Genomic DNA, 27496 nt, shown 5'->3' with positions numbered 1-27496 from the left:
CGAAAAATGTCAAAATATGATATGTCCAAAAAACAACTAAAAACCACATAAAATAGCATGTCGAGACACGTCATATTGTATAATGTCAAAAAAACATCCAAAAACATCATATATATCATTTAAAAAAAACGACCTAAAACGTCATAGTATACTATTTCTTAAAAAATAATAAAAATAAAATATGACTGAAATAATGCCTGAAAACAAAATATCATAGACTGTAGAGACACTTCATTGTATACCCTGTTGAAAAAAAGGCCAAAAACGTCATGTTGACATGTTGAAAAAATGGCTGGAAATGACATTGTATAGTATGTTGAAAAATCACGTTTTCTGACTAGCAAAAAAATGTCTGAAAACCGCATATTTTAGATTATAGATAGACCTCATAGTATAGCATGAAGAAAAAAAGGCTAAAATATTGTAATATATCATTTTGGAAAAAAATGACTCAAAACAACATTGTATAGTATGTCGAAAAATATCAAAATTGTACATGTTGAAAAAACAGCTATAAAACTACAAATTATAGCTTGTAGAGACACGTCACTGTATACCATGTTGAAAGAAATGCCAAAACTATCATAATATAGCATGCTTAAAAAATGGCTGAAAACAACATAGTATAGTATGTCAAAAAATCTCACATTTTGACATGTTGAACAATTGAATAATTGAATACCACATATTATAGCTTGAGACGCCTCATTGTATCGCATGTTGAAAAAATGGCTGAAAACAATATAGTGTAGTATGTCGAAAAATCTCACATAAGTCTTTCTAGCTGACTCTTGCATATATGCAGACATTTTATAAATATGAACTGTTTCTGTGAAATAAATAAATAAACAACATTAAAATTGATGGAAATTCCTAAAAACAATGTTAATTTACTGTTTCTTCCCATAACTAAATCTTGTAGACATTGACATGAGTAACATTAGTTAAACTCTAACCTTATCAAACATGCGGTTAAGGAGACGTGGGACCACAGGGAAGACTGTTGGCCGCAGCGTTTTCAAATCATCCATCAAAAGTCGAATGTCCCCCTGGAAATAGCCGATTCGAGCTCCATGGATCAGGATGACACCCTGTTGAATAGAGAGAGTTGCTTATTTTTACTTCTTGCAAGTTAAGTCAGTGTCACAATTTAACCACACGAGGGCATTGTGAACATTTCACTACATATCCAGTGTGGTGGGTTTTTTTTTTTAACACCACTGCATGTTTTTCCAAAATTAGAAGCTGTTATTGGTCATGTATTCTATTAAGTTACCTTAAAGGTCGAGGAATGCTTAAAAATGTATGGATCTTAAATTAATCAAAACAGCTATCAAGGACATGAAGTTGAGCAAACACATTTTTTTGGCGTCAGTGCAGAACACCACACACTTTATCTGTTTTTTTTTTTTTAAAGCAGCAGGTCATTTGATCTGTAACTTTGATGATAATGAATGTGTTTTTTTTCCTTCATTTTAGCAGCATCTGTACAAGACGTCACTGAAATACAGTAGTCGAAAATTAACAAAATTATAACATAAATATCAAAATATCTGCTCAAAGAATAGACAATATTAAGAATCTGGTTATCATTTAATGTCCACTTTCCTGAGCGTTAGATACTCAGTGTTACACACGTCAGTCAGTACTCAAAAGTATTCGATAAGCAGCCCTAAAGCTGAAGTTAAGTTTAAAGGAAATCATAAAAACATGCCACTAAGACTAAATATTAAAAACACTGTATTCTGAATAATTTCGACAGTTATCATATGACTGTTTAAACCCCATCAATACTTTCATTAATCAATATATCTGAAGGTAAGTAAGTCCAACACATACCTGTACAACCCTCTCAAACATGTGAGCTAGGGGGAGATAGGATATATGAATGTCATGGAGGTTCAGCATGCAGTGTACCTGCAGAGGACACACAAACACAACATGCATGTATGCAGGTCAAGCTTGGCGTACTGTACCTCCACCACCCTCTCAAACATGTGGGCCAAAGGAAGGAACGAGATGAGCACATCTTTATTGGAGGGCTTCAGTATGCCCTGGATAACAACATACGTGGGAAGGAGGAGGGAGGAAGGAATAGACAAAGGAGAAGATGCAAGATGTATAGGAAAACATGAAGGGGTCAAACAGGGTTACCTGAATCAGACAGGTTTTAGGTTTTAAGATAGACTTATCAAAAATCTAAGCTTTTACATTTTACTTGATGCAAATATCATGAATGAAAAGAAGGTTTGGTAGGTCAGGCAGCACAATTCAGTCAAAGGAAGCTATTTACTACGTGTTTATACATGTGCCTAGAAAATAACAAATTGTGATGAAATTGTTTCTTTTGCTCTCCATGAAAATTGAAGTGTAACAAAATGTAGGGTGTAAATTGCTTTACTTGTCCTACTCAAAATCCAATATACTTGTACTGATAGAGAAGACTGTTTATGCTTCTCTACTTCAGACAACTGGTCTTTACTGCCTTTTCTTTAATGTGCACTTCTAGTAAAGAAAAAAAAATAAACAGATTAAATTATTTGCATGCATGCAGAAGAAGTGCAGGTACTTTTTCAGCTCTGAATTAAAGCTGAAGTTTCACTTTCACGCTGAAACTCAAAACAATGATTTTGAAAAGTGAAGGAAACCCCTGGGGAAATTACTCCTTCAAATAAATGAATACAAAAAAAATGTAAAGGAATATTAATGAATTTACAAAAAAAATCAAAGAATCCATCATAAAAACAAGAGGAATGCATTTGCATACATTATAAGACAATCTCATTTATATTAAGATTCAATACTCAAATTTTATATCTACCAACTCCAGCTGATATGTTTGTTTACCTCTGTTATTTTAATGAAAGCTGCAGTGTTGGAGATTACATTTCCATGAGTAAGCATTGCACCTTTTGGGTTTCCTGAAAGGAAAACGATGATTAGGATTATACACGAGGTAAAAAAAAAAAAAAAACCTCTAAAAGTTTAACATTGCAAACAAGTTGTGTAATTACCTGTAGTTCCAGATGTAAAGCAGATAATTGCGAGGTCCTCTGGTTTCGGGGGCTGTAATCAGATCACAGATCTACACTTAGCATATGAAGCTTGAATTGCATAATGTGTCATATGTTATGTGTAATGTCTTGTCATACAATTAAAAGGTCAAATGAGGTGTGCTTTTCCTACTCACCATTGGTTTTTGGTGGTTTGCTTTACCCACAGCCTGGAACCAACACAAAACATACAGTGAGATAGGCTTATACTGTGTCTGCAGGAAGGGCCAATAATGATCATGCTTTAAACACACATCACCTGGACTGAATGAAGGGTTGACTCAAACAGCAACAGGAGGGTGCAGCTAATTTGCCTCAACATTTGCTGATATTTGCTGCTCAGTGTCTAGATGTTGCAATAATGTGTAGAAAGATGAAGAGGTTGTTCTTCTCACCTCAAACTCCTTTAAACTCAGAATCTCAATGCCACACTCCTGTCCACGTGTCACCAGCTCACTGTCAAACGCTTCCATGAGCACAACTGTCTTTACAGTTCGCCCTTTCCCACTGACACAGTCCAGAATCATCCGAGCCTTTTCGGGTACATCACAGATCACTGTTGAGATGGAGGCTGAAAAACAGATGGCACCAAATTAACCACTTAGTTTGTATCAGTATCAGTGCCCTTGATCTAGAGCGCTGCGATAATACTGAAGGTTGTGTGTCATTAGTTTGAAGGTGAACTCTTGTGTACCTTTGTCGATAATATAGCCTATGGCTTCAGTACCAAGCGTGTCGTAAAGTGGAACTGCAGCCATAGAGTATGTGTAACAGGCCAGCTCTGAAATGGTCCACTAAGAAGAAAAAACAAACAAAACAGAAAACTGTTGATGCTTTTTTTTCTGAGTCAGAACGGTGCAATGTTAATTCATGGATGATGCCATTTGTTGTACCTCTGGCCTGTTCTGGGAAAAGATGCCAATGAACTTGTCTCCCGTATGAGAGTGTCCTCTGTGAAGGAGAGCAGAACCGATGTGCTCTGCCCTGTCTGCCACCTGTGCAAAATAAAAAGAGAGGTCTGTTTTTGGCTGGACCGCAGCATGCGGTCGCAGCACTATACATGGGGTTTTCTGCAAGCGAGCGAGCAAGATCGCACAATTGGTCAGTGTGACTGAGATGTTATGCAGCTGTTTTCTTATTGGCCATTGTTCTTTCAAATTGCATAGGCGCCGAAACAGTGGACACGCTGACAAAAGCTGACGGTCCTGTATTACTGTTACATTATTCCCCATTCTCTGTAAGCAGTGTAACATGGCAGCATGGTGGTAAAATAGCAAGATAGACAGCTAGAAACCATCTGTGGTTGTTCTGTCAGTTTTAGTCGGAGAAGAGTGAGAGGATCATCTAAGAAACAGCTGCTTCTGTAACACACGAGCCTACATATAGTATGTTTAAATGTTTTTAACTGATATATGTCACAGTGGCAATGCCGTTATGAAGTGAAGAAGAAAATCAGACACTGATTGAAACTGGGGGGAAAATTACATGTTACAGTGTTGGACTGGGTGCCAACGCAAAGACAGAAATCTCTGTTTGTTAATCAGCGGTGAGAGGAAGATTCACAAACTGTCGGTATCAGTGGAGCTTGGCTTTGACAGGGGCTGCAGGCAGCTCAGCCTCCGCCAGTCACACAGGGACATTCAACCCCAGGTCCGACCGGAGATGCAGAGGGAGGATGTGTTAATGATCAGCAGGTACAGCTCCAGAGAAAGCAGCTCCCCTCCACTGTGTGACTGTGATTCACACAGAGTGTACTGTTCTGCATTAACATATATTTCAAGGTTGCTAACGCTTTATTATTATTACAAGGGGCAGATGTAGAGATTTGGGTGCCTGGGGCCGAAGGCACATTGCCTTATTTTCAACCTTTCTCTTAATTCAATATAAAATATCCCTAAAATATGTCTTCAGTTTACTCAATGATAGTAAAGATGTCCCTGAGGGAAAAAGGTTGGGAACAACTGTACACGGTCCTGCCATATACTAGGTTTTCACCTAATGTTGTTTAAATTGGGACTTTTAAATTGGGACTTGGCTAGTTGCGTATTTAGGAGATAGTTAATGTTAGACTTCTATGTCTGTGGTCTTTGTCTCACCTCTCTGTAAGACTGCCACTCGTATGGCTGGTTTGGTTTCCTTGATCCCAAACAGGGTCCATCATCTGAGAAAGAAAATAAAGCTCCCTTTTAATCTACATTCACTGGAGGACTTGTGTCACATGTAACTTATACAAACACTCACTTGATACTCGGATCCCTCGCTGGAACACTTCATACATTGTGCGTGCATCATTGTAGAAGTGTGTCATGTGCTCGTTGCTGTCATTCAGTCCTGACCTTCTTGCACGTTCTCCACCCTACAAAAAAAAAAGACAAACCCACAAAGTTATGATGAGCACTGATGAAACCTTTGACACCACTTCCTCAGGACAATTCAGAACATTTCCTATAGTGTGAGCACAAGAGAGAAGATGGAGAGCAAGGATTTAATTTGGAGCACAGCTGCACACAGGAGCATGTGTTTCTTTGTAATAGAGGATTCTGTGTGGCAGTGGTTCCAAACTGGTCCAGCCAGTGGGTCCAGATTTCTCCTTAGTCATAAGTTTAAGGTCCACACATAAGACAAATTACCTCATATTCAATCTAATTTGACAAAATGTTAATAACACATTGGCTTAAAACAATTAAATAAATCATATTGCAAGAATAAAGTACAATTTATTTAAATCAAGGGTGTTTCTAGGATTTGTGGACATTGGGGGCTCAGCTTGGAACTCTGCGAAATATAAAAATAAAAAATAAAAACCACTGGCCCATGGGTTTGTAAGGCATATTTTCTTTAAAAAATGCTGCCCTTTTTTTCTTTAAAACTTTTTGGCAATGTATGAAATGTGTTTTTTTTTACAAAATTAAAAAGTCACTTGTGATCCATTCAGAATGGACCTGCGACCAACTTTTGGATTGTCACCCACCAGTTGGGAAGCACTGCCGTGTAGTACATGACGCAACTTTTTTCATTTGAGCTGAAATGTGCAAAGACAGAAAACAGTGAAACAAATGAAGCAATAGTTGGTGCACGTGATGTTCACTCAGCAGAGAAAAACCTAAGTAGTTCCCAGTAACGCCAAGTTGAAAATGTTACAACAGAAAACTGAAATCAAGGCTCTTCATTTTCTCTTTTTTCTGCTACAAACAAAAATGTACCGTTGCAATTACAGCCTTTTCAGAGTACACATGGAAGCTTGATGTTTACTGATTTAAGGGCATTGCACACCAAGTAAATATTTTCATCCAAAATGGTTGCACATTTAAAAATAAATACCATCTTGCATTGTCTAAATCACACTGACTCCAAAACTTTCCCCTAAAAGTTTTTGCAAGAGGTTAGATTTTCTGCATTATTGACATTCATCCAAAACCTCAGAGAGTTGTTTATATGTGGCGTAACCAGCAGAACACTTACATCCACAACATGAGAGAGAAACAGGACGCACAATATCGTTTTTTAACTTAGGTAGCCTACTTTCAATAGATCAGATAGTAACATTCAGGTGGATAATGATGTTGTAAAAGAGACTGAAGACCCCATGGACAGGAGGGAGGGAGGGAGAGAGAGAGCATGCAGCAGAGTAGAGAGCAGTAACACCAGTTGAGAGAAGGGAGTGAGTGTGTCCTTTCATTTTGTCTCGCATTGTAATACGGACTTGGTGTTCAAAGGCCTTTCATTATGACAGACACATATTTAGTACTATACATCATGACTTACACAAGTGTCTCCTGAAACATTTCCAATACGTTGGGTATGAGGAAACCCTTTCTAAGTGCAACTGGAACAAATGTTTCATTAAAAATTAATACATAATTTGTCAATTCTTTATAAATCAATTCTCAGCCATTCATACTGTAAGACTGACCTCTGGGTTGCTAGCAAACAAAGCAAGCTTCTTGCTAAAGGAGGATGAATACCAACCAAGGGGATTTGTCACAACCTGGCAACCCAAAGGTTGTTGTTATTGATATCTTAAATTAAGTTTGATAATTATTTTTTTAATCATAAATAAAACAATTTATTAAAGCTAACAGGCCTTAAAGGTTCTTTGTTCGAAAGTGGGACTGGAACAATACAAATCAAATATCGGTAAAGCATATTTTACCAGCACAGCAAACTTTAGCTGGTCTGAGATTAACTTTGTAGCACTTTAAGGGTGATGACGAGTGACATTGTCAAGCTTGTAATTTTAGGGACTTCTGCTGTAATTGAAGTCCCTCTCCAGACATGTTAAAATACTTATATAAGTACCATTTGTTGTTTAACATGGTTTTCCCCACATAATAGTTTTTTTTAAAAATCTCTGAAAAGAGCCTAGAAGCAGATGTACTGATGTTTTAGCTGCAGTCAGACTAAGAATCCAGGATTTCCAACACATTTATGTATTTGTGGCAACCCGCCATCATTAAAACATCTGCCGCCACATATTGATTTTACATTTTTGGAGCTGGATCGTTCAATAGGAGCGCTATCGCATTATAAATATTGTTCAGTTTCTATGCAACAGCTGCTCCTTCAGTTCAGTTCAGTTCAATTTATTCACAGACAACTTCAAGCACAACTTCAAGTAAAATTAGACGTGTGAAATGGGACTCCCTGAAAAGCTACTACAAGCTTGTAAATAGACATTAAAGACATGAGAAGTTTACAAATATAAATTTCATCCTGCAACCTAACTCTAATCTTAAGCTCAAAATCATTACAAATTAATCTAAGATCCTAAAAGTATATTAACACTAATACAATGCATGTAGACAAATGGCACATGGAGGACAGCAGCAGAATTTACCTGAAAAATGTATTTCATATAGAGTGCTCATCTCATACACTGATCTGATCAGCTCTGACTGGCTCGACAAATCAGTTATCCGCGCCACATGACAAGTTCTGCCTGCAATGCATTCACGGACCCGCAAAAACATCAGAATTTATGTAGGGGGAAACAGAATGATAACAAAAGGGACACACACACACAAGTTAGAAAACAAAAACGAAAAAGGTATGCTGTTTCGATATGTTTCCTGTATTAGACAGCGACTGACATTCATATACGTGACATATTTAATCTAGCTGCTTTGGGTACATTTGAATCTCAGTTTTTTTGCCCCCTTTAATAGAAGAATGTGAAAACACCTCTCTGGTGGCAAACTTTGCACAGGTACAAGCCAGTATAGTCAACGTAGACATTCTAAGGAACAAAAACATGAGAAAAATACATTTTGAGTGGAGGGGGACTTTAAGGTTTCTGGGAAGCATCTTATTAACATTCCTGCTGTATGAAGGCTGCTGAGTTTGCTTCCAGTGGTTGAATCATGCTTCAATTATTCCTCTAACGCACAGCATTACAAGAGAGTGGGTGGACAGATACATCATTGTTTTCTACGCTGTATCATCCACATTCCATGAATTTATTACGCATATCTGATATCACCAAAAGAAAAGAAAAGAGATCACCTACTGGAATTTCTATTGACTGCATGCCAAGGTCACAGGGTGGTTTGAGGGCTTTTGGACGGGTTGCAAACCAGTAGGTGGTGAAGGCGGCAAAGGCACCCATGCCCATGAGTGCATTGGTGGGCAGGCCACGCATGTACTGCCTAACATCATCCAGCTCGGGAATCCGCAGCTGTCTCAGGACTTCCTGAGCCTGCATGACTGTTGAGCACTGACCCTGCAGGGAAACAGAGACAGGAACATTATTACAATAGGAAACTTTTAGTCTGTGTTTCTTCTGCATGTGTGTCTCTTTTCCAGTTAAACTCATAGCTATGTCTGGAACATATCAGGTTTATTTTATTATAGATAACCAATTTACTATCAGTCACAAGTGTAATGACAGACTTCTTTCTTTTACTGTTTAGAAAACTGTTTCAAATTTTCTAATTTGTTGTTCCTATGGAGTTCCTTACAGATGTGGTGGTGGTATACTAGGATGTGGTATCTTTTAATCAATGGGTCTCTTGTTTTAGAGCATTGCACAGCAACATGAGGGCCCAATCACACTGAAGAATAGTGGTCCCTTTCAGAGTTAAAGGCAATTCACTGCCATCTGTGAATAAACCCTATACCATATATATATATATATACTTTTTTTTTACATCACCTCATTTTATTTCAAATATTTTGTTTGAAATTGCATATGTTGAGGTGCATTTAAAAGGGTTGTGGGGTATAAGGGTCCTTATGTCTCCGCCACTTTTTAACACAAAGTAACTTTTTTCTACATGTCTTCACCATAAGGCTGCCAGGATGCCACATCTTTTTTTCTGAACTGTTATCCTTCATGTGTCAAACATATTCAAGTTGACAACTGCCCCAGCTAAGGTAAATATTAGAGCCACATGTTAAAAAGAGAACTAAATCAAATTGTTTTGATGTCATAGTATTATTTCTCATCTTAAACTTTTATTTCTTCCTCTAACTGCCAAGCAATTGACGTCTTTTTGGCACAATGACAACAGAAACACAGAGTTTAAAACCAAAATAAAACATCAAGGAAAGATCCGCAGTAAACCATTCATCCCTGTGATTCAGTAATGATCCACCACTTCAGCATGACACTAGTTGAATATGTTGGCCAGATTTTACATATCAAACACATATCAAGTGTTTACTGTCACAAATATTCATATCTGACATTGTTTTATTATGAAACCTTTATAGAGCATCACACTATGGCCTTCATTAAAAACAGGTCAGAAATTGCCCTCAAAACACTTTGAGTTGATTATATTTAGTATTCATTTTGCACATTTCTTCTTGTTTTAATCTTAAGTTTACTACACATAATAATTCATAACTAATGTTTATTTTCTTTAAATGTTGTCTATAAACTGAGGCCATTCGATAAGTTATGTGTATATACTGTAGATAACCATAAAAGGAAATAATTCAGAGCACAGAACCAGATACTTGTAGTAATGTGTTTCTATAAAACAAAATAACAAAAAAACAATGTCTTTGCAATGTCTTTATGTTTAAAGTCAGCCAAACCAAAAGATGTAGATTGTTTTCAAAGACGGACGTCCAACAGAAATATGCCACTGTGTGTTCATCATTGTTCTTGTTCTTCACGTCCACACAGTGCATACAAAAGGAAGATGTGCTATCCCACTCAACAGCTGTGCACTTGGAAACAAAGACACAGGAAGGAAATATGACTCCGCGCTCATTTTCAGATCACGAGTCTCCATAGAAGCACAAGGACATGACTACAGACACTGAACGCCACTCTACTTGTGCCTGAAGGGAAATGAGGCTCTCTGGTCCGGATGTTTTAGAAATGAACTCACTGATCTGAAACCTCAGACCTCAGACTTCTGAATATATGGCTCTGTTCCACTGAAATTTTAATAGAACAGTCGCATGACTTCTAATTACTTGTTAATGTAGAATGGAGATTAGATGCGCCCTTGGCTAGAAAGACCAATTTAAACTCACCAGCTAATATATCTAACCAGCAGTTATTTTTCAAATATTCCATCTGAATATGGAAAAAACATACTTAATATCTCACTCTTTTAGCATTTAATGATTTTTTAATTTCTTATCAGACTGTGTGGCTTTATTCACATCACGCTCAACTCACTTGACCTCTAGATTAGACAATAACAGCCCTGTAGGTAAACCAATGACTGAACAACCGGCACACACTAGGTAACAATTGACTTCTCACCTACTTCTATTATTACCCCAGAGCCCATGGCAACTGGGACCAGTGCCAACTAGGACAAAGTTGTGTAGAAAAAGCTGCATTTATTGACTTGCAATGACAACTTAAGTGCACTAAGTTATTAAATGTGCTGAAAGATTATAGATCATTAATGACAATCTTCTTGATTTATAGATTCAAATATAAAAACAAAAAGCATTAGCAAGATTCATTAAAGCTGTTGGGATTGTGCTCTATGACAAAAATAATATGATACAATAATCAAACACTCCACATTAAACCTCACAAAAGCTCCACTACGATAAGGCATACAGGTGTTCCTGTTAGCTCATATGAAGAACAGGATGACTGTTTTTGTCAGCACCTTGACAAACTTAAATGCAGCTAAATGGATTTTCAAAATCTTCAGCACTGACAAATCAAGATATAATAAATACTCACAGTCCCACAGTGTGTGTATATGAAGAAAGGTGCAGATTGTGTCCAAAGGCAGCAAGGTACAGTTATCTGACGGGCCTTTTGCTGCAGCAGTTGCTATTAGAAGGACTCACACTGACCTCTAATAGACCTCTGAGGTTCTCACAACTATGAATAGCATAAGGCACGCCCCTTTCAAACAGAAACACAGACGCGTGAGGCAAAACTGCCCACTCACTGGAGAGATACTCAAGTGGCAGGTTGATTTAAACTCACAAAAGTTTCAGCTATATGTCCTTGTGATTACACAACAAATGCACGAGAGGAATACAAGTGGGATGTGTGTGAAACTTTTTTAGAGGTAACAGTGGCCATAAATTCAATCAGACAAGAGAATAACTGATTGCTGCTCTGAGTGAGTCAAGCATTTTTTAAACTATGTTTATTCAAGACTGAATGACCAATATCTTATCATACATTATCTGGAAACAGTGTGTCCAATTCTTGTGTTGCCGAGCATCCAAACTGGTGAAACTTGTCCAACAAAGAATTACACACTAATTACAAGAGGGCCTTTGTGTTCTACATAATAGATTTGTTGACATATTCCCCTATATTTACACAGATAAACAAGTGTGTGAGCACTGACATTAATTAACCCGAGCATATGAGCGGATTCCTTGGAATCTAAGAGTAATAAGTAATAGCACTAAGTTATCATTTCATTATGGCTAAGAGGTGACCTGCGTCTCATATTCTTGCATTTGTAACTGAGACAAATGAAGACTTGTGGGAAAATGTGGACATGAGAATTTATACATTTCTTGATGAAGTTGTCTGCAACGACAAAGTAAAATGTAGTGAGCTGGGGAGTAATCCAAGTGTTTTATTTTTGACTCTAAAAAGCAAAATACATAAGGATCTTTGTGGAGTGTTACAGAGACATGTATTACTATGCTGAAACATTGTGGTAGGGTGGTGTGGATAAAATCCTATTAATGAATAATGTAATTTTATGTTTTATCAACAATATATAGTAACATAGACAATTTTCAGGAAGGTATCTGGATTTTACAGATACACCATGAAATAATGTCAGTTTTTGGTCATTTCAAATACATAAAAAATAGACAAAATTAGATGATTAATTTGAAAAATACACAGTTACAAAAGATTTGTCAAAATACAACATGGTCATTTACAACCTTAGAAACATCAGAGTTTGTTTGTGTATCTCTCATATAAATCTGAAACCTGCAACCTGTTGTTACAATACCAAAATTTCTAACTTTGATATAACACCATGAAAAATATCCATATTCCATATCAGTTCTGATATGACAGGGAAAACTATTTAAATTCTTATCAAAATATAAATCCAACAAAATATTTTTCTTTTCTTGGTTATTTGCAGAAAGCAGTAGAGTGACTCTAGTAAATGTTAACAATATGAGAAAGCGCAGCTGATATTGCTGTATAGATTCTGCTAAAAATGTGTGTTGAAACCTGTCCAAATATTTAAAATTGATTTGTTTCTATAAATCGAGAGATACATAAGTGAAACTAAGGGGTTTTTTTTCTTATCTATTAATCTGCAGCTTTTTTTTATTGAAAAAATGTACAATTTGGTCAAGTGAATAATTTAACTTTTCAACTAAAATGACATTTTACCCATATGTATGTGCGTCTTTCTGTCAGATGGTCAACAGCAGGCAAATGCCATTTGTTGAATGCATGGCATAGAGATTTTGAAGGCAAAAGGTAATGCAACAACTCCCCCCTCCACCACCACCTCTGCTCTCCATACTTGGACTGGGAAGATGACAAGCCAATGGCAGAGCCAGCTCGCCAGTCACCCCACACCCCGGCACACACAAGACATTGGGGGAAAAAAAGGGGGGAGAGGGCAGCTGGTTCATTTGACACATAACAGAACATCAAGATTGCAGCCTGAAAGTCAACTGCAGCTGTAATTTTGAAACCACAGCCAGGAAGTCAAAGAAAAACACAGCGTTGGTCAATCACACTTGGTTTCCTCAAAAATGTTTAAGTTCCTCTTCATAGGACAGCGCAAAGAGAAAATAAGCTTAAAAACCAACAGAGCAGCTCGTCGGCTCAGGTTTTGTGCCTCAGGTCAGATTATTTAAGCTCATTATTACAACCTTATCACTGGAGGATTATCACATGGAGCCTTTAAACAAACTGCTTAATCTCTTCTTGACAAGACAGTTGCTTCCACACAGCTTTTTTCTCAGCTGTTAGATGACTGCACATGTTGTTTTATGTCATGCATAGCTGTAATAGTTAGTGGATCAATTGATACATGGTAGTATAAGAGACACACGTAACTCTAGTCTCTAATTTAGAGATTTTGAAGGATGGTGTCCTCTTTAGAACTCCTCAAACCAAAAACACAAAGCACAGATGAAAAGACTGTATTAAATAGCTTGCATATCTGGGGCAGCAGGTGGTTTAGTGGATAGAGCAGCACCCCATGAACAGAGGCTGTGGGTTCAAATCTGGGTTTGGCCCTTTGCTGCATGTCTCCCCCTCGCTCTCTCCCCCCTTTTAACACTCACACTGTCCTGTCAATTAAAGACAATAAAAGCCACAAAAAATAATCTTGAAAAAAAATAGTCTGTTTATCTGCTCTAATTTAAATGCAATCATTAGCCTGTCCAGCTACCTGTCTTGCACCCTAAATGATAGGTGAACTGTGATGACTACGGAGCAATTCATATGTTAGAACAAAATACCCTATATCAATATGGAAACATTAAAAAGTCACTCAGAGACAGCATGTTCAACCAACTCATGGCAATGAGGTACAAGGTACAGGACAGATTTATTTTCATTTTTCTTAAACATGGTTTAAGAAGAAATTAAATGAAAAGTTGATCCCAAACCCAGATTGTCTGGTGGCTGAGTGGATAAAGCAGGCGCCCCTTACTACAGCAGCCACAGGTTCAAGTCCAGCTCACAGCCCTTTGCTGCATGTCATCCCATCTCTCTCCTCCTTTCACACAATTGATCTGTCCTATCTAATAAATGCAAAATTGCCAAAAAATAATCTTTACAAAAAAAAGAAAACTTGATCCTAAATCATGCTACATCTTTGAAGCATCGGAGGAGTTGAGGAGTCTCACAGCCCAGGGAAAGAAGCAACTCCGCAGTCTGGTGGTTTGGCAGCAGATACTCCTGTATCTTTTTCCAGATGGCAGCAGGATGAACAGAACAGGTTTTATCACCTAGCTTGCTACAACTGGTAACATCTGCCAGACATTTGTCATTTTATCTGGCAAAATTGATTGTTGCCAGTAGCGGAGGGAACTGATAAAAAGATTATCGATGAGCTGGATTAAGCTCATACACCGGACCAGACCAACAAAATGAAAAAACTCATAATGTCAAGAATTAGGTTTTGAATTCCCCATTATCTACTTTTCTGCAACAAGATCATCTTCAAAAATTGAGATTCATCAAAGAATGAATTTTTTGCCCTGCTCTGTTTGCAGATAAAAATTGGAATAATGTTTCTTGTTTTAAATAGATGATATATATGTGGTACACGTATATAACAAGAACATTTTAGATGTAATAAAATGGTATGTTGTTATAGCAAGAAATGTTTACTGTAAAAACACTTGGTATGTAGTGAAAATGATCTCATTAATGAAAAACTGAGTACTTCTTTAAGTGTTTTATTGTGGTATTGATATGCCACTGAAGCAGTTTAATGGGTGACAAAAATAATCTGCTGTTGTAGCCCTGATGTCATGGACATCTATAAAACAATGACTCCTCCACAAGCTGGTTGTGTGTGTTTATGATTGTCCATTGCAGATTTTCTGCCTAATGTAGCTCAATAAAAAGGATGGACAAGACCATTTCATTGACCTGAAACTAAACGTGTGACGACCCCATATGGCTGTTCACTATTGATTCTGTTCTGGAAAAGCAAAATGCGGAAATATACGTGTTATTGGATCTTGTTGTTGGATCTGCTTTAGTCCAGCTGCTGATACCTCATTGATAATTCAACAGTTTTACAAATAGTACAGCATGCCACAAGGGACGTAATCTGAATAGACGGATGAGTCAACATATTCAAGTTTGAAGGGATAAAGTATGACACACCACTTTGCCGTGATTAGTATAGTGGCTGAGCGACACTCTAAAGGGAAAGCTGCAACAGCATGAACAGGAAGCTGCAAATTAAACCCTCTTAGTGATTGTCACTGCACGGCTCTGGATGGTTGTTGAAGCTCATCTGCATCAACCCTCTGCCTGCCTCGTGTTCATCCTCCTTCAGTCATATTCAACCCCAGTTTTGGGATACAAAGGCTGACCTTGCACAAGACAGCCACGCTCCAGACTGCAGGTCCCGACCTCGCTGGTGAAATCACACACTCTCAGTCACATGGTCGCACAGTGGAGAAATGCAGCAGAGAGGGAGGGTGGAGGATGGGATTTGTGAAGTGGAACAAAGGTCACGCACCCGTCACCAGCTACCAACACAGCATCACATGACCTCAGCGCTGAAGGTCAAAGAAAGCATGGTGTCATTGTGAAATGTCTGTACATGAGTCCCAGTAAAATCTTGGCAGCCAATCAAACTTAGAGGAGAAACAAAAATTATCTTAAGATTCAAGGTTGAAAGATTTAATCTCATGGATGTATATCCTTCCTGATAAAACATTTAAAAAGCTGATGTTTTTAAATAGTTTAAATGGTGCACTGTTCATTTTAGAGCTGTACTGCTACACATTTTTTCTCTGTCACCACCACCGACTGTCAATCAGCAAAATAGCATGAAACTTTCAGAGGGTTAGGTTATGTCTCATGTCCTCATGCGCATGTTCAAGCAGTTGTATTGTCTATAAACTGATATTTGCAGAATCTGTAGGCAACAGGAAAATATTTTGGCTTCAGAAGCACTCTGGTTTCTGTTTGTAGTCCAAGTACTACCGACCAATCACATTTGAGCGGGTGGTACACAATCAGTGAGGGGTGCAAAAGAGCAAGAACACAATGGCCAAAATGCAATCTCAAAACCCATCAGCTATCGTCTGATGACGATTTTTAGAAATGTAGCGGCATTGTCCAAAATCCCAGTTTTGGGGCATCAAAGCTTCAGTGAAAAATGTTGATGCACCTAAAACTGGGTGGCAATTAGCCACTTTGTTAGCTAGAATACAATAATACTTTTCAAGATGGCTGAGCTGTTACTTTCAGTTTTCACATGATTTGCAAAGCTTGTTGTCAATTTCTGACATACAAGTTTCCTTTAGCATGTCTGGCATTTGATCTTTGGGGGATTATTTTTGTAAATTTTGAAAGTATTCCAAACACTTGACATTTTAAACATCTTGCGAAGTATCTGTAAACCTGTCACATGTGGTCAAACTGTCCCACTTTCATTAGTAGCATCACAAACCTATCATTAAGTCTAAATGTCCTTGTCTGATCATATAATCATATAGCATCATGCTGATGCTATATGATTAATATTAGTTAGCTAATTCTTAATTCATCAGGTCTTTAAGGGTAAGGCATATGTTAACAAACAAATGGAGCATTCGAATACTGATTTTGACATTGATTACCATGGCAATGACTGAAGCTTCGAAGCATTTGGGTCAGCCCTGATTCATATGCAGATGTCTGTTTATAGATCAGTGTAAATGACTAGCACACACAGGAGAAAGTCTTGGCAAGGCTCTCTGCTGGCTACACTGGATCTCCCAAAATACTGGCCGCTGCCCCCTGAGACTTTATCGCCATCAGACAGATAGCTGCTGAGGTCCAAGATTGAAACAGTAAGAACCCACTTGTAAAAACATTATTCCATAGTGCTGTCAACGGTCACAAATGAAACAGGGTGCTTTTTTTTCCGCCATGATGACGGCAGTGTATGTAGATGCAACAGCCTGTAGCTCCACAAATCCTTGCAACTTTTTTGCTATATTTTTTCGACACCATGGCCCCTTCTGCTGAAGCACGACTTTTCTACGATAGAGAAACACCTATCAACATCAGGAAAAGTTGTGTGGGGCTTGGACTGATGCAGCAGACTATGAGAGGATCTCAAAAATGGCATATGCTGAGCGGCCAGTCAGACCAAAGGGGAGAAACAAATCCGAAAGCACCAGACAAAGAGAGGAAGGAGAGCCGGCCTTAGGATCAGGCTGACCCGACTTGGACCAAGACCTATTCCTCTGCCAAGCCTTCTTCTGGCTAATGTCCGGTCACAGACAATTAAGTGGATGAGATGCGACTGAGGCTCATTCAGCAACTACACTGGATGGGCGGACCTTGTTAGGAGCCATAAGAATAAAAGACTCTGATGCAAATTTAAAAAATGCACTAAAGGGACTGAATGATGCCACCAGCATCAACATGCCAAACAACCAGATGGAGTCTTCATAGAAGCTGGTGATTTAAATCAACTCATCCCTCATCCCTGTAGCAGGATCAAGGACAAATACAATTTCATTTTTTAAACTTTGTTTAAAAAGATTCCTTTCTACCTTCTACATTCTTCTACCTGAAAAAGTCCAGCACACATTATTTTTAATGCTAGATTTTCACTTTCTCACTTTTTTCACTTTTCACTTTCATTAAAGATAGATCATTGCTGTCTTATAAGTTACTTTAATTTAGTCTGTAAAATGTCAGACATGTCAACATGACATAGTCCAATCTAGTATACACTGTAATTGTATACATAGACTTGCTGACTCTGCTGATATCAATCACACCACTCTCTCTTTTCCGTGCCATTCGGTCTCCAATGTCACTGTTTAGTTTTTATTTTTTGTATCTCTTTCCACACTCGTCTGTATTGATTTAATCGACTGAATATCCCTGCCGGGGATCAATAAACGTTTATCTTATGACAGGTTATTGTTTGTTTTTTCCAACCAATAGTCCAAAAGCCCCAAATATGCAGTTTACCATCACATAATGCAAAGAAAAGCATGACATCCTCACAACTGAGGAGATATTTGGCATTCTTACTTGAAATAATAAACTATAAATACATTCTAATAGCTGATGCTTAATATGATCATCTTATCAATTAAAAGCTTTTTGCTGTAGCCATGCTAGATGTAAACAAGAAATACTTATGTTGTTCCCACAATTAACTATCAGCACCTACACAGACATTACAATAATAGGAGTATAAGGTAAGAATACACTGTGGACTGGATGAGTGATTAAGCTGTGAAAAACTTTTTAAAATGGGATAATTTTCTGATATGTTCCATTGTTAAATAATTTAAGAGAGGCAGCAATCACAGTAATTCTGTCTTCTATTAAAACACTGTAATTTGAGGGTGGCTTGATCCTGAACTTCTCCTGAACAGTTAGTGACATCAGTGACTGTTGGTGTGTTTGGATGACTTTTCCAAACCCTGCCCTGAGCTACAGGTATTCATCAGAGCCACTATTGTTTGTTGTGTCAACAGACATCAAGTTCTTTGCATGTTATCATCCCATAAACAGGCAGACAAGCTGATGCTGGTATTCTCAAATGACCAAAGCAGAGTGACAACAGAGCGGCAGTCACCCCCTGAATCACAAAACCACACAATGTCACTGATGAAAGCTGCTCCTGTACTCAAGGGCAAAAATAAAAACACATGACTGAGTCTGCACGGTCACTTTACGATCACCCGATGTCTGTGGTGTAAATGTTTATGTGACTGCACAGCATGATGGAAGGAGCCTTACCTAATGCTTTAAAAATGCTGTTTGAAAAAAGGGAGGAAGACGGCAAACACCCACTGGAGCTGCATTCCACAGACTCTTGCCTCGCTTGCCAGAAAAACACCTCCTGATTGAAGAGTTCAGTTATGATCTGCTTCAACATCCTTTACTTAATTGTACAGCAGCATAAGACATATCAGACCTCTGTCTGACAGTATTAGGAGTTTCTGTTCACTGAATCTTTCTTTGAGAGGAAATAACAGAAACGTCCAACCACTGATCTCAATAACGACCCGTCTCTCTGTGTGCAGTAAAGTTTCAAAAGGTCACACTGCTGTGATGGCAAGTTAACTCATTACGTACACTGTAATTTTTGTTGATGAAATGAGTTTGAGATCTTTTTAAATGTAATTTTCCTACTGATAAGGCAACCGTATGTTTACATAATTCGCTGTCTGACAGCACATACTATGCATGCCAATGAAGCTGATTCTCATATCTCAGTATTGGGGTGAAGTAAAGAGGTGCTGCCTTGCTCTTGCAAGGTACCCATTGTTTATGGTACTTAAACCAAATTTGTGATTTTTGAACCATAAATGCAATCTGCAGAAGTAAAAAGCTAATGTTGATGAACTACACCACGGTTGCATGACTTAACATCTCCACCACAACAAGGCTGTAAAGTCACATTTGGTCTGATGATTTTCTGTGGTCTCATTTGGCCAATTATTAGCAGACGTCTTTTTTGTAAGACACCTGAAATTTTCAAAATTAACAATTAGGGTATTTAGTTACATATTTTATGCTGCAGAACAAAAGATGAAAATCTTTTAAGCCTGTGTTAACCACAGATGTTATTTATTTCAATCAAAAACAAATTCAACAAACCCACTGACTTTGAGACGACAGAACCAGAACTACAGAAATGTAAACTCATTTCCATGTTTTAGGACTCATTCCTGCAGCACTCTGCTGGTGTATAGTATGCAGATAGTGGTGGGGGTAATGTCTAACCAGTGAATATTTGCAAATGACTTGGAACATGGACGGATTACTGAAGAAGCCCCCCGGGCAAAGCTCAGGGCCCACAAGTGTCAGGGTGTTTCCTTGCCTTAACCTGCAAAATGTCACATTGCCACATACAGACCAGGAAGACACTCGAAATGACCACAAAAAGAGAAAAAGTGACAAAAAGACACAAAATTACCAAAAAGAGATGCAAAATCTTCATAAATTCCATGAATCTTGCTCCTATGTAGGAGAGGTGGTGGGGCCTTTTGAATATTTTTGCCCAGGGGGCCCACTGTCTCATAATCCGCTCATGCTTTGGAAGTGCTGTTTGATAATGTATACATCTTTAGGCCTAGCCATTTTGACCACTTAAAGTCATTTAAATATGGTTAAATAGTTATGGAGAAGTTATGAAAATGAATTGTGTGAAAATCATGTATCAGGTAATTTAGATTAATCTGAAAATTCTACAGCCTACTACAATACCTCATAATGATGAAGAAATAAATCCAAACTTCATGCTTACTGTGATGGATTAAACAAGTCTGCCGGGCAGAATTTGCAAAAGATTGGTGGTGGCTAAAACCTGAAAAACCATATACATATAGTTTGCTCCTTGTGCACTTGTGCTAATGAGGACTGGTTTGAGGTTACCAGGTCATAGTGAACTAAATAGATATGGCGGGGGGATGCTGCTAGTTGCTGTTAATAATGGTCACATTGTAACTCTTCCCCCCTTGTTGTAATCTTATTTCATTAACTAACAATGCGTCATTGTGCAGGGCAGTTACGCGCACAGAAGGTGAGGCTGAGATTAAAGAAAAAAAGTTTGCAAACTATCATTTCACACACGGTGTCTGATCAGATGCGACGTGTCCTTATCTGTTATAAAGGAGGATCATCTGCAAACATACACGGAGTTTCTGAGCGACAGCGACAGATAAAGCAGATGAACATGTTGTTCTGATTAAAGACACAGCCTGTGGTTGACTGAACACGCTGTCGATGTGAGCAGTGTGAGATAAACGGAAAAGATATGATGTGGAGAAAAGATCGAAAATGCGCTTGACTCTGGTCTATTTTAAGGCAACAGTAAGCGAGGAGCAGCTTTTTCAGGAGGGATCATTAAAGCATCACGCTTTTAACAAATCTGTCCTAACATGTGAGACAGTGGACGCTAATGTGCGCGTGATATTTGACACAGACGGTGAAAAATATTTGCACACTGACCTGTGAGAAGCAGCAGGTCCGGAGACTTGATCCTGATCTTCAAGAAGCAACAGCGGCAGCGGCGGTGTACATTTCACTCATCTGCTGCAGCTCTCAGCCAATCAGGAGCGGCCACACGTGTTGCTCTGCCAAAAACTGACAGAGGCGTGCTGTCATTGGTCAATATGTTTTGACAATAGGCTAACTGTATCTCACAATGTACATACAATGTGCATTACACTGTCAATGATTATAACCGGAAAAGACAGACATCCTGTAGGGCAGAAACGTTACTCTCCACATATAGTGGTAGAAAGTTATGAGCAGTTTTTTTACCTGAATATTTGTATTCAGTGCTACTTAATACTTCTACTCCATAACATTTCAGGAGGAAATAATGTAGGCTATGAAATAATATCAATATTAATACTTATATTATGAAATGAGCCATTTACTAATTTCACTTTTGAAACTTTACTTAAATAGCTGAAAATACTTCCGCAGTCTACTTTTATTTTAGTATGGTCACTCACTTGGAGCATATATTGGAGCATAACAGATAGATAGATAGATAGATAGATAGATAGATAGATAGATAGATAGATAGATAGATAGATAGAAAGCAGCTTCACTTGACAAATCCTAGAGTAGATATAAACGTCTGAGGTCATGACAACACAGTGATTCTTATTTCCAGGGAACTACACACTAATGAAAACATACTTATTATAATATATTCAATTTCTGCCAATATATCCCTCTAAAATCCTACATATTGGACCTTTCAGAAAATTTGCACCTGGTTATAGCCAGAATTATCTTTCTATGATTTGGGTATGTGAGCTTGAACTGCCCAACAGTAAAGTTAAAACAGTAAGAATTAAGCCTATATTGTCAGTTACAATTATCCCATCATATTATATGCAAAATCATATTAAATGGTCCATTGTACAATACAATAATTTATCTTTTGAAAGTAAAGTAATCTTTTGTTGAAATTACCTTTGCACTTTTTATTTAAGATTTTAAATGCAGGACTTTTACTTGTAACTGAGTATTTTTAAATCAATGCATTATTACTTTCACTTGAAGTATCTACATGCTTTTTCTACCACTTGCTCCAAGTTGTTTCAGATGTCTAATCTTCTCAAATGGTTTTTACTGAAATTACTGTTTGAGGGCAAAATGTTTAAAATTCTGCAGTATTTCACAACAAAAACAATGATAATAGAAAAGTCTAAATCACACACAAGTACCTAAAAATTGTATCTCAGTCTTGCACTGAGGTAAAATTCCTGCTCTTAAAAGGTCTCATATCAAAGATTGCTATTAATTGCTGTTTACACATCAAGCCATTTGATGGCTATCAACCCCCAAAACAGGCTGATGCTGCATGATAAAATGTAACATGCAGCCGCATCCTGTGGTGAAGTGAAGGAAAAACAAACTGAAAGTTACTTGACACACATTTTCATCCAGGTAGTCCAGTAGCCTACAGGCAAATGAATGCAGGCCAAATATTTGTTCACCTGAAAGTTTAACACAATGAGTAACTGTAGTGATCACAAAGAACTCACACAATGAGCAAAACAATACACACACACACACACACACACACACACACACACACACACAAACACACATACACACACACACACACACACACACACAAAGAGCACGGATGTTTGATGAGTATAATCCCCCTCCAAAAAAGAAAGATTAAATAATAATAAAAAGGAATTAATGGGCAACACAGAGAGGTCAGAACCCTATTGATGCCCTATTTCCTGGCCTCAAGCCTGTGATTAAAGCATTACAGCACTGAGATAAAATAAATATAAAGGTCAACATCAAATGGCAAGGACTAAAAATAAAGTAAATATAATGATAAATGATATTGAGTCTGACAACAGAGCCCAAGTTTCACTCATTCGTTTCAGTAATGAGTAAGTAGTACATGAGTATTCATAAATTGTCATTATTCCACTACATTTTGGAGGGAGATATTGTACTTTTTATTTCAGTACATTTATTTGAAAGACTTAGGAACTAGAGGAAAATATAATGCTTTGTACAAAATTATAGTACAAGCAGCTGGTCATGTGTTTCTGGGATTTAATTAAATTAATTAATTAATTTATCTTATTATTATATATCTAGGGTAAGTTACATTCTGCATATGAAAACCTATGGAAGGTATTGCAGTATTAAGGCTGATTTAAGTATTTTATGATCAAGTATTTTTTACATTAAAAAAAAGACTTTAGTATTTGTCAACCAGGATTTTATTCTTGTTTTTTGTTTGTTTGTTTGTTTTAATTTTCAAAAAGAGTTCCTATTATTGTGTAATAGCAGGTAATGTGTAGTTACTTGCCTTTAAAGATTCTTCCAGTGAACAGGCCGCTGAAATTTCCATATCACACCACAGGAGGGAGCCGTTTGCACTCTAAAAGGAGAGGATAATAGAGGGTTTTTTACAGGCATTTTTAAAGAACTGAAATATTTTCATACACATTTACATATTGTAAATAATACTAGTAAACATTAGTTTATCACGAGTCTGTGGTGAAATATTCACAACTCATTATTGTATGCGGTTGATAAAACATGCATATATATTGTTCACTTTTCCCATTTCCTAAGATACAAATATCACTATGATGTTACTTTAGGAGTTTATATTGGTTTATAATAGTTTTCGTAGGTGGGGTGTTATAAAACTTTGTTCCAGTGTTTACAGGCTTTAATGAGTAAATCTTCAGCCTATGTCGCTGCTGTATTTGTTTTTCAGAGCTGCTGAACCATGTAGTCTGAACTCAGCTTAGATCAGTTCAATGTGCTCAACGAGGACCGTGTGAACTGCTGTGGTTCAGGCGGAGGGTGGCGCACCAAGCCAAAGGATTGTGTCCGGGACCCTGAGAGGTCACCACGGGTCAGAGCGCAGCGCCTAACAACACACACTCTCACAAACGCACACACAAGAGTCTACACTGAGCTGCTGTCACAAATCAGGCTTGGCTGAAGGCTTGTTTATATTTTCATGTAAGGGGCTGGTTTACAGACATGATTTCACCCGAGATTAAGAAGCATTTGCAATAATTACACATCAATTTTGCTTATTTCGTTGGTTCATGAAGAACCAAAAGCTGCAGGATTTGGCCACAAAAATAAACTGCAGCAAAATAAACATGCAGAAATGCAGAATATGTAAAAAAAAAAAAAAAAAGGCTAAACAAGTTAAATAATAAGAAACAAATAGATTAAAAATAATACACATGCTTAATTATATTAGCACTGCAAATATTCTCTAAATATCACACAAGTAAGTTAATCTAGCGGTCTGCTCTCTCCTGACTGATTTCAATTAATTTGTCGATCCTAAATGGATGTGATTACAGAAAAAAAAAATGATATTGTCTTAATATGGGCTGTATGAAAAATAGCAAGTATTAATGCATAATGCTGGCTGTTGTGTTTTGTTTTCCATAGTTTCCATAAACTAAAGATCTACAGTAAGCTAAGTGACATCACGCTCTATAAACAGGACCAGTTCAGACAAATGTGCAACAGAAAGTGAACAGTGTGTCAAAAATGCATAAATTAAAAATAAAGGGGATTGATATTCCAGTCTTATTCCGTCAGCAGCTGCGGACAGCAGATCCATCTGCAGGATCAACAGAAGAGAAAAAACAAAACTGATATGTACACAGTATTTATATGGTTTTGCGTTATTGCATACTTTAAAGTTCATACATTTGTTGTTGCATTATGTGGTTACTTAATTTGTGGTCCTGTGCATCTTTCACTGCCCTACAAATTATTGTGATTCTATCCAATAAGACTTCTTTAAGGTTAAGCAGTATACTATTAAATATGCTGTGCCATACTGTGTATTAGTGCCAATTAAATCAATCCAACCAAGACATGGAAAAATAATCTATAAAGAATGCAAATATTTTTTCCAGGACATGTGCAAAGATTGCAGCTATTGTGAAAAAAATGTTTATTATGAGGAATAATTGCCCATAAGACAATTAATCAAAAACATTAAGCAGTTTTTAAAGTAAAGCAGTTATGGCATGAAGCATTGCACACATTCACTAACACTGTGAACTTTTGCACATCTCCCCATCAACATTTTTACTCATCCTGTACAAAACGTTCTCATTTTAAAACATCTATATTGTACAAATTTGTTATGTTATGTATTTTTAAATGTATCTTCATAATACCCTTTTCAGATTTTTATTGTATTTTTTCCTATTCTATATTGTTTTTTCCTAGGCTATGGTGTTCAAATATTTTTAATTCTGTCTGAATATGTTTATTGTGTGATTACTGTAGGCACTAAACACTAAGGCAAATTCCAGATAAGCGAAACCCTACTTGGCAATAAACCTTATTCTGATGTCATCCTGCATTGTGGTTGCCAAAAAAAAAAAAAGTGTAAATGTGGATATTTAGTGGCTTACTCAGACGAGCCGATAAACAAAAATATGTAAAATGTATTCAGAAAATAAGATATTCCTGAGACCAATAAAAAACAAATTGATCACGGAAATACAATTTTCACATCAGAGTTGTACAATAAATCCTGGCGCATCATTTGGCCTCGTATTGACGCAACACTTGGCGTTACAAAGTCGGTCAGCAAAAACTTCCAGTATTTAATTCCGTTTTTTAAAAGCAACAGCACACTAGTCCCTCCATATTTCAAAGGAGAAACACATAAAAAGTGTTAAAACTGCACAGTGAAGTAATTGGATTTTATGCCCCCGTCCCGCTCGCTCGCGCTTTTCTCTCCATGGTGCTCTGAAAACTCTCCAAACTCTTCAGATGTCTTGTGAGCCTTTCTTTCTTAACCTCCGCTGCTTTTTATTCTTCGACATCGCTCACAGGATCAAATATATCTAAGCACGGTGAAAGTTTCGAGATTAAAACGTTCTCAGTGACAAAAAGAAAGAAAGAATCGAAGCAAACTGTTTTGGCGCATGAGAGCAGTTTGAATCTGTGAGTAGCGCACACAATAAACCTGTTGTTAACCTTGCTGTGAAAATATGTTTGAAGAAAACAGCCAATTGTTGTATGAAATGTATTCAAGTATAAAATAATGCCCTTTGTTTGGGGGTAAAAACTTGAGCAATGTGAGGGTACAAAAGTCCCCTGTGGCATTTACTAGCACCCTTTGTGCAGTTTGCGCTTTGGCGTCTCCACTTGGCGCATTACCCAGGCCCCTTTAAACACGATTGTTTCTTTCTTTCTAATGACATTTACCGGATCAAAACATGCTGTTAATTCGATCAGAAAGCTTCACCCTTCATAACAATGGCAGTATAATTTCTCCCAAAGTTTGTTAAGTTGACCGAAATTAGGCAAATGAATAGGGGTCTCCAGGCTACCCATCTTGCAGGTGACGGGGAATAATGCGCGTTCACACCAGCTGCATTCTTCTTTATTTCTCCCTTTCTTTCACAGCATTATTAAAATTTAGGCCAATGAAACTATTCATTCGACTGAATAGACATTTTCTTATAGGATAATAGGATACAAATTGAGCCTCTCCAAAGAGTCTCCAGTGGTGGGTAACCCTCGTGTGCCAGAGGCTGCTGGAGACGCTGGCCCTGACGCAGACGACGCTCGTGTGCCAGGGCTAATCACACACCTGCCGAGGAGTCCAACAAAATAAAGAATGTAAACAAAAAGCTTGCCATCTCTCATAAAAGATGGACGTGTCACCAAGTCGTGTGAGAAACGCCGAGAACAAACGGGGGGACTCCGTCTCCAAAAGATCTCCCCTGAACTTGGCGGAACAGCCTATTAAAGGCTTACTTAATTACTCTAATGACACTGGACAGGCCTTAAAACTCGGACTGGGCTTGGATGAGAGTTAAGATCGCTTGCTGGGATTTGTAAACAGGCGATCGTGTGAGAAACGCGAGTTGGAAGAAAGAGGGTTTCTTTTTTCGCCGGCTTTGTTTTCAGTGCGCACAGTGCGCCCCGCCGGATCAGGCGATCCCAACGCTCACTTCTTATTTCCCGCCTGGGTTGTTACTATGCAAATAATATTCCGAAAGTAATCACGTGTCTTTTGAACAGCCACGTGGATTAACAAAGCAGGTTTGCCCCCCTGCTAGCCCATGGCTTTAGATTTTTACTATTTCTTTAACTGATCCTAAATGCACACATTTACCCAATGCATGGCTCTAATCCCATGGAATAATTTACACCATGAATGCCACAGTCCCTTGGATGATCCCTTTATAAGGAGGAGCTTTCCCCTCAAACCTCAGTCTGCCTCATCTCCTGCCAGAGCAACACATCTCCCCAACTTCCATCTGATCTGATATTTAAGAAGTTTGACAGACACCCGTCG

At 37.8% G+C, this 27496-nt stretch overlaps 1 protein-coding gene across 3 annotated transcripts in view; it reads right to left on the bottom strand.

Moving 5' to 3' along the window:
- The window catches only part of acsl1a (acyl-CoA synthetase long chain family member 1a), a 30559-nt gene extending 9340 nt beyond the window's left edge, over nt 1–21219 (bottom strand). The window contains exons 1-12 of one of the 3 annotated variants that reach the window (XM_042484569.1): nt 21145–21219; nt 8560–8772; nt 5295–5409; nt 5150–5214; nt 3947–4048; nt 3748–3847; nt 3449–3624; nt 3191–3223; nt 3015–3066; nt 2848–2921; nt 1840–1917; nt 957–1091 (exon numbers count right to left, since the gene is read on the bottom strand). In XM_042484569.1, the coding sequence (XP_042340503.1) occupies nt 957–1091; nt 1840–1917; nt 2848–2921; nt 3015–3066; nt 3191–3223; nt 3449–3624; nt 3748–3847; nt 3947–4048; nt 5150–5214; nt 5295–5409; nt 8560–8754 (1125 nt within the window). In that variant the 5' untranslated portion in view covers nt 8755–8772; nt 21145–21219. Of the gene's footprint in view, nt 1–956; nt 1092–1839; nt 1918–1976; nt 2055–2847; nt 2922–3014; nt 3067–3190; nt 3224–3448; nt 3625–3747; nt 3848–3946; nt 4049–5149; nt 5215–5294; nt 5410–8559; nt 8773–11214; nt 11325–21144 lie in introns of those variants that run through there. The other 2 variants (XM_042484568.1, XM_042484567.1) reach the window with 2 other exon arrangements.
- Nucleotides 21220–27496: the final 6277 nt, after the last annotated feature.

This window comes from Plectropomus leopardus, chromosome 4 (assembly GCF_008729295.1).
Source record: "Plectropomus leopardus isolate mb chromosome 4, YSFRI_Pleo_2.0, whole genome shotgun sequence".
NCBI lineage: Eukaryota > Metazoa > Chordata > Actinopteri > Perciformes > Serranidae > Plectropomus > Plectropomus leopardus.
Note: the sequence above shows the minus strand (reverse complement) of the source record. Positions and strands in the feature narration are given on the sequence as shown.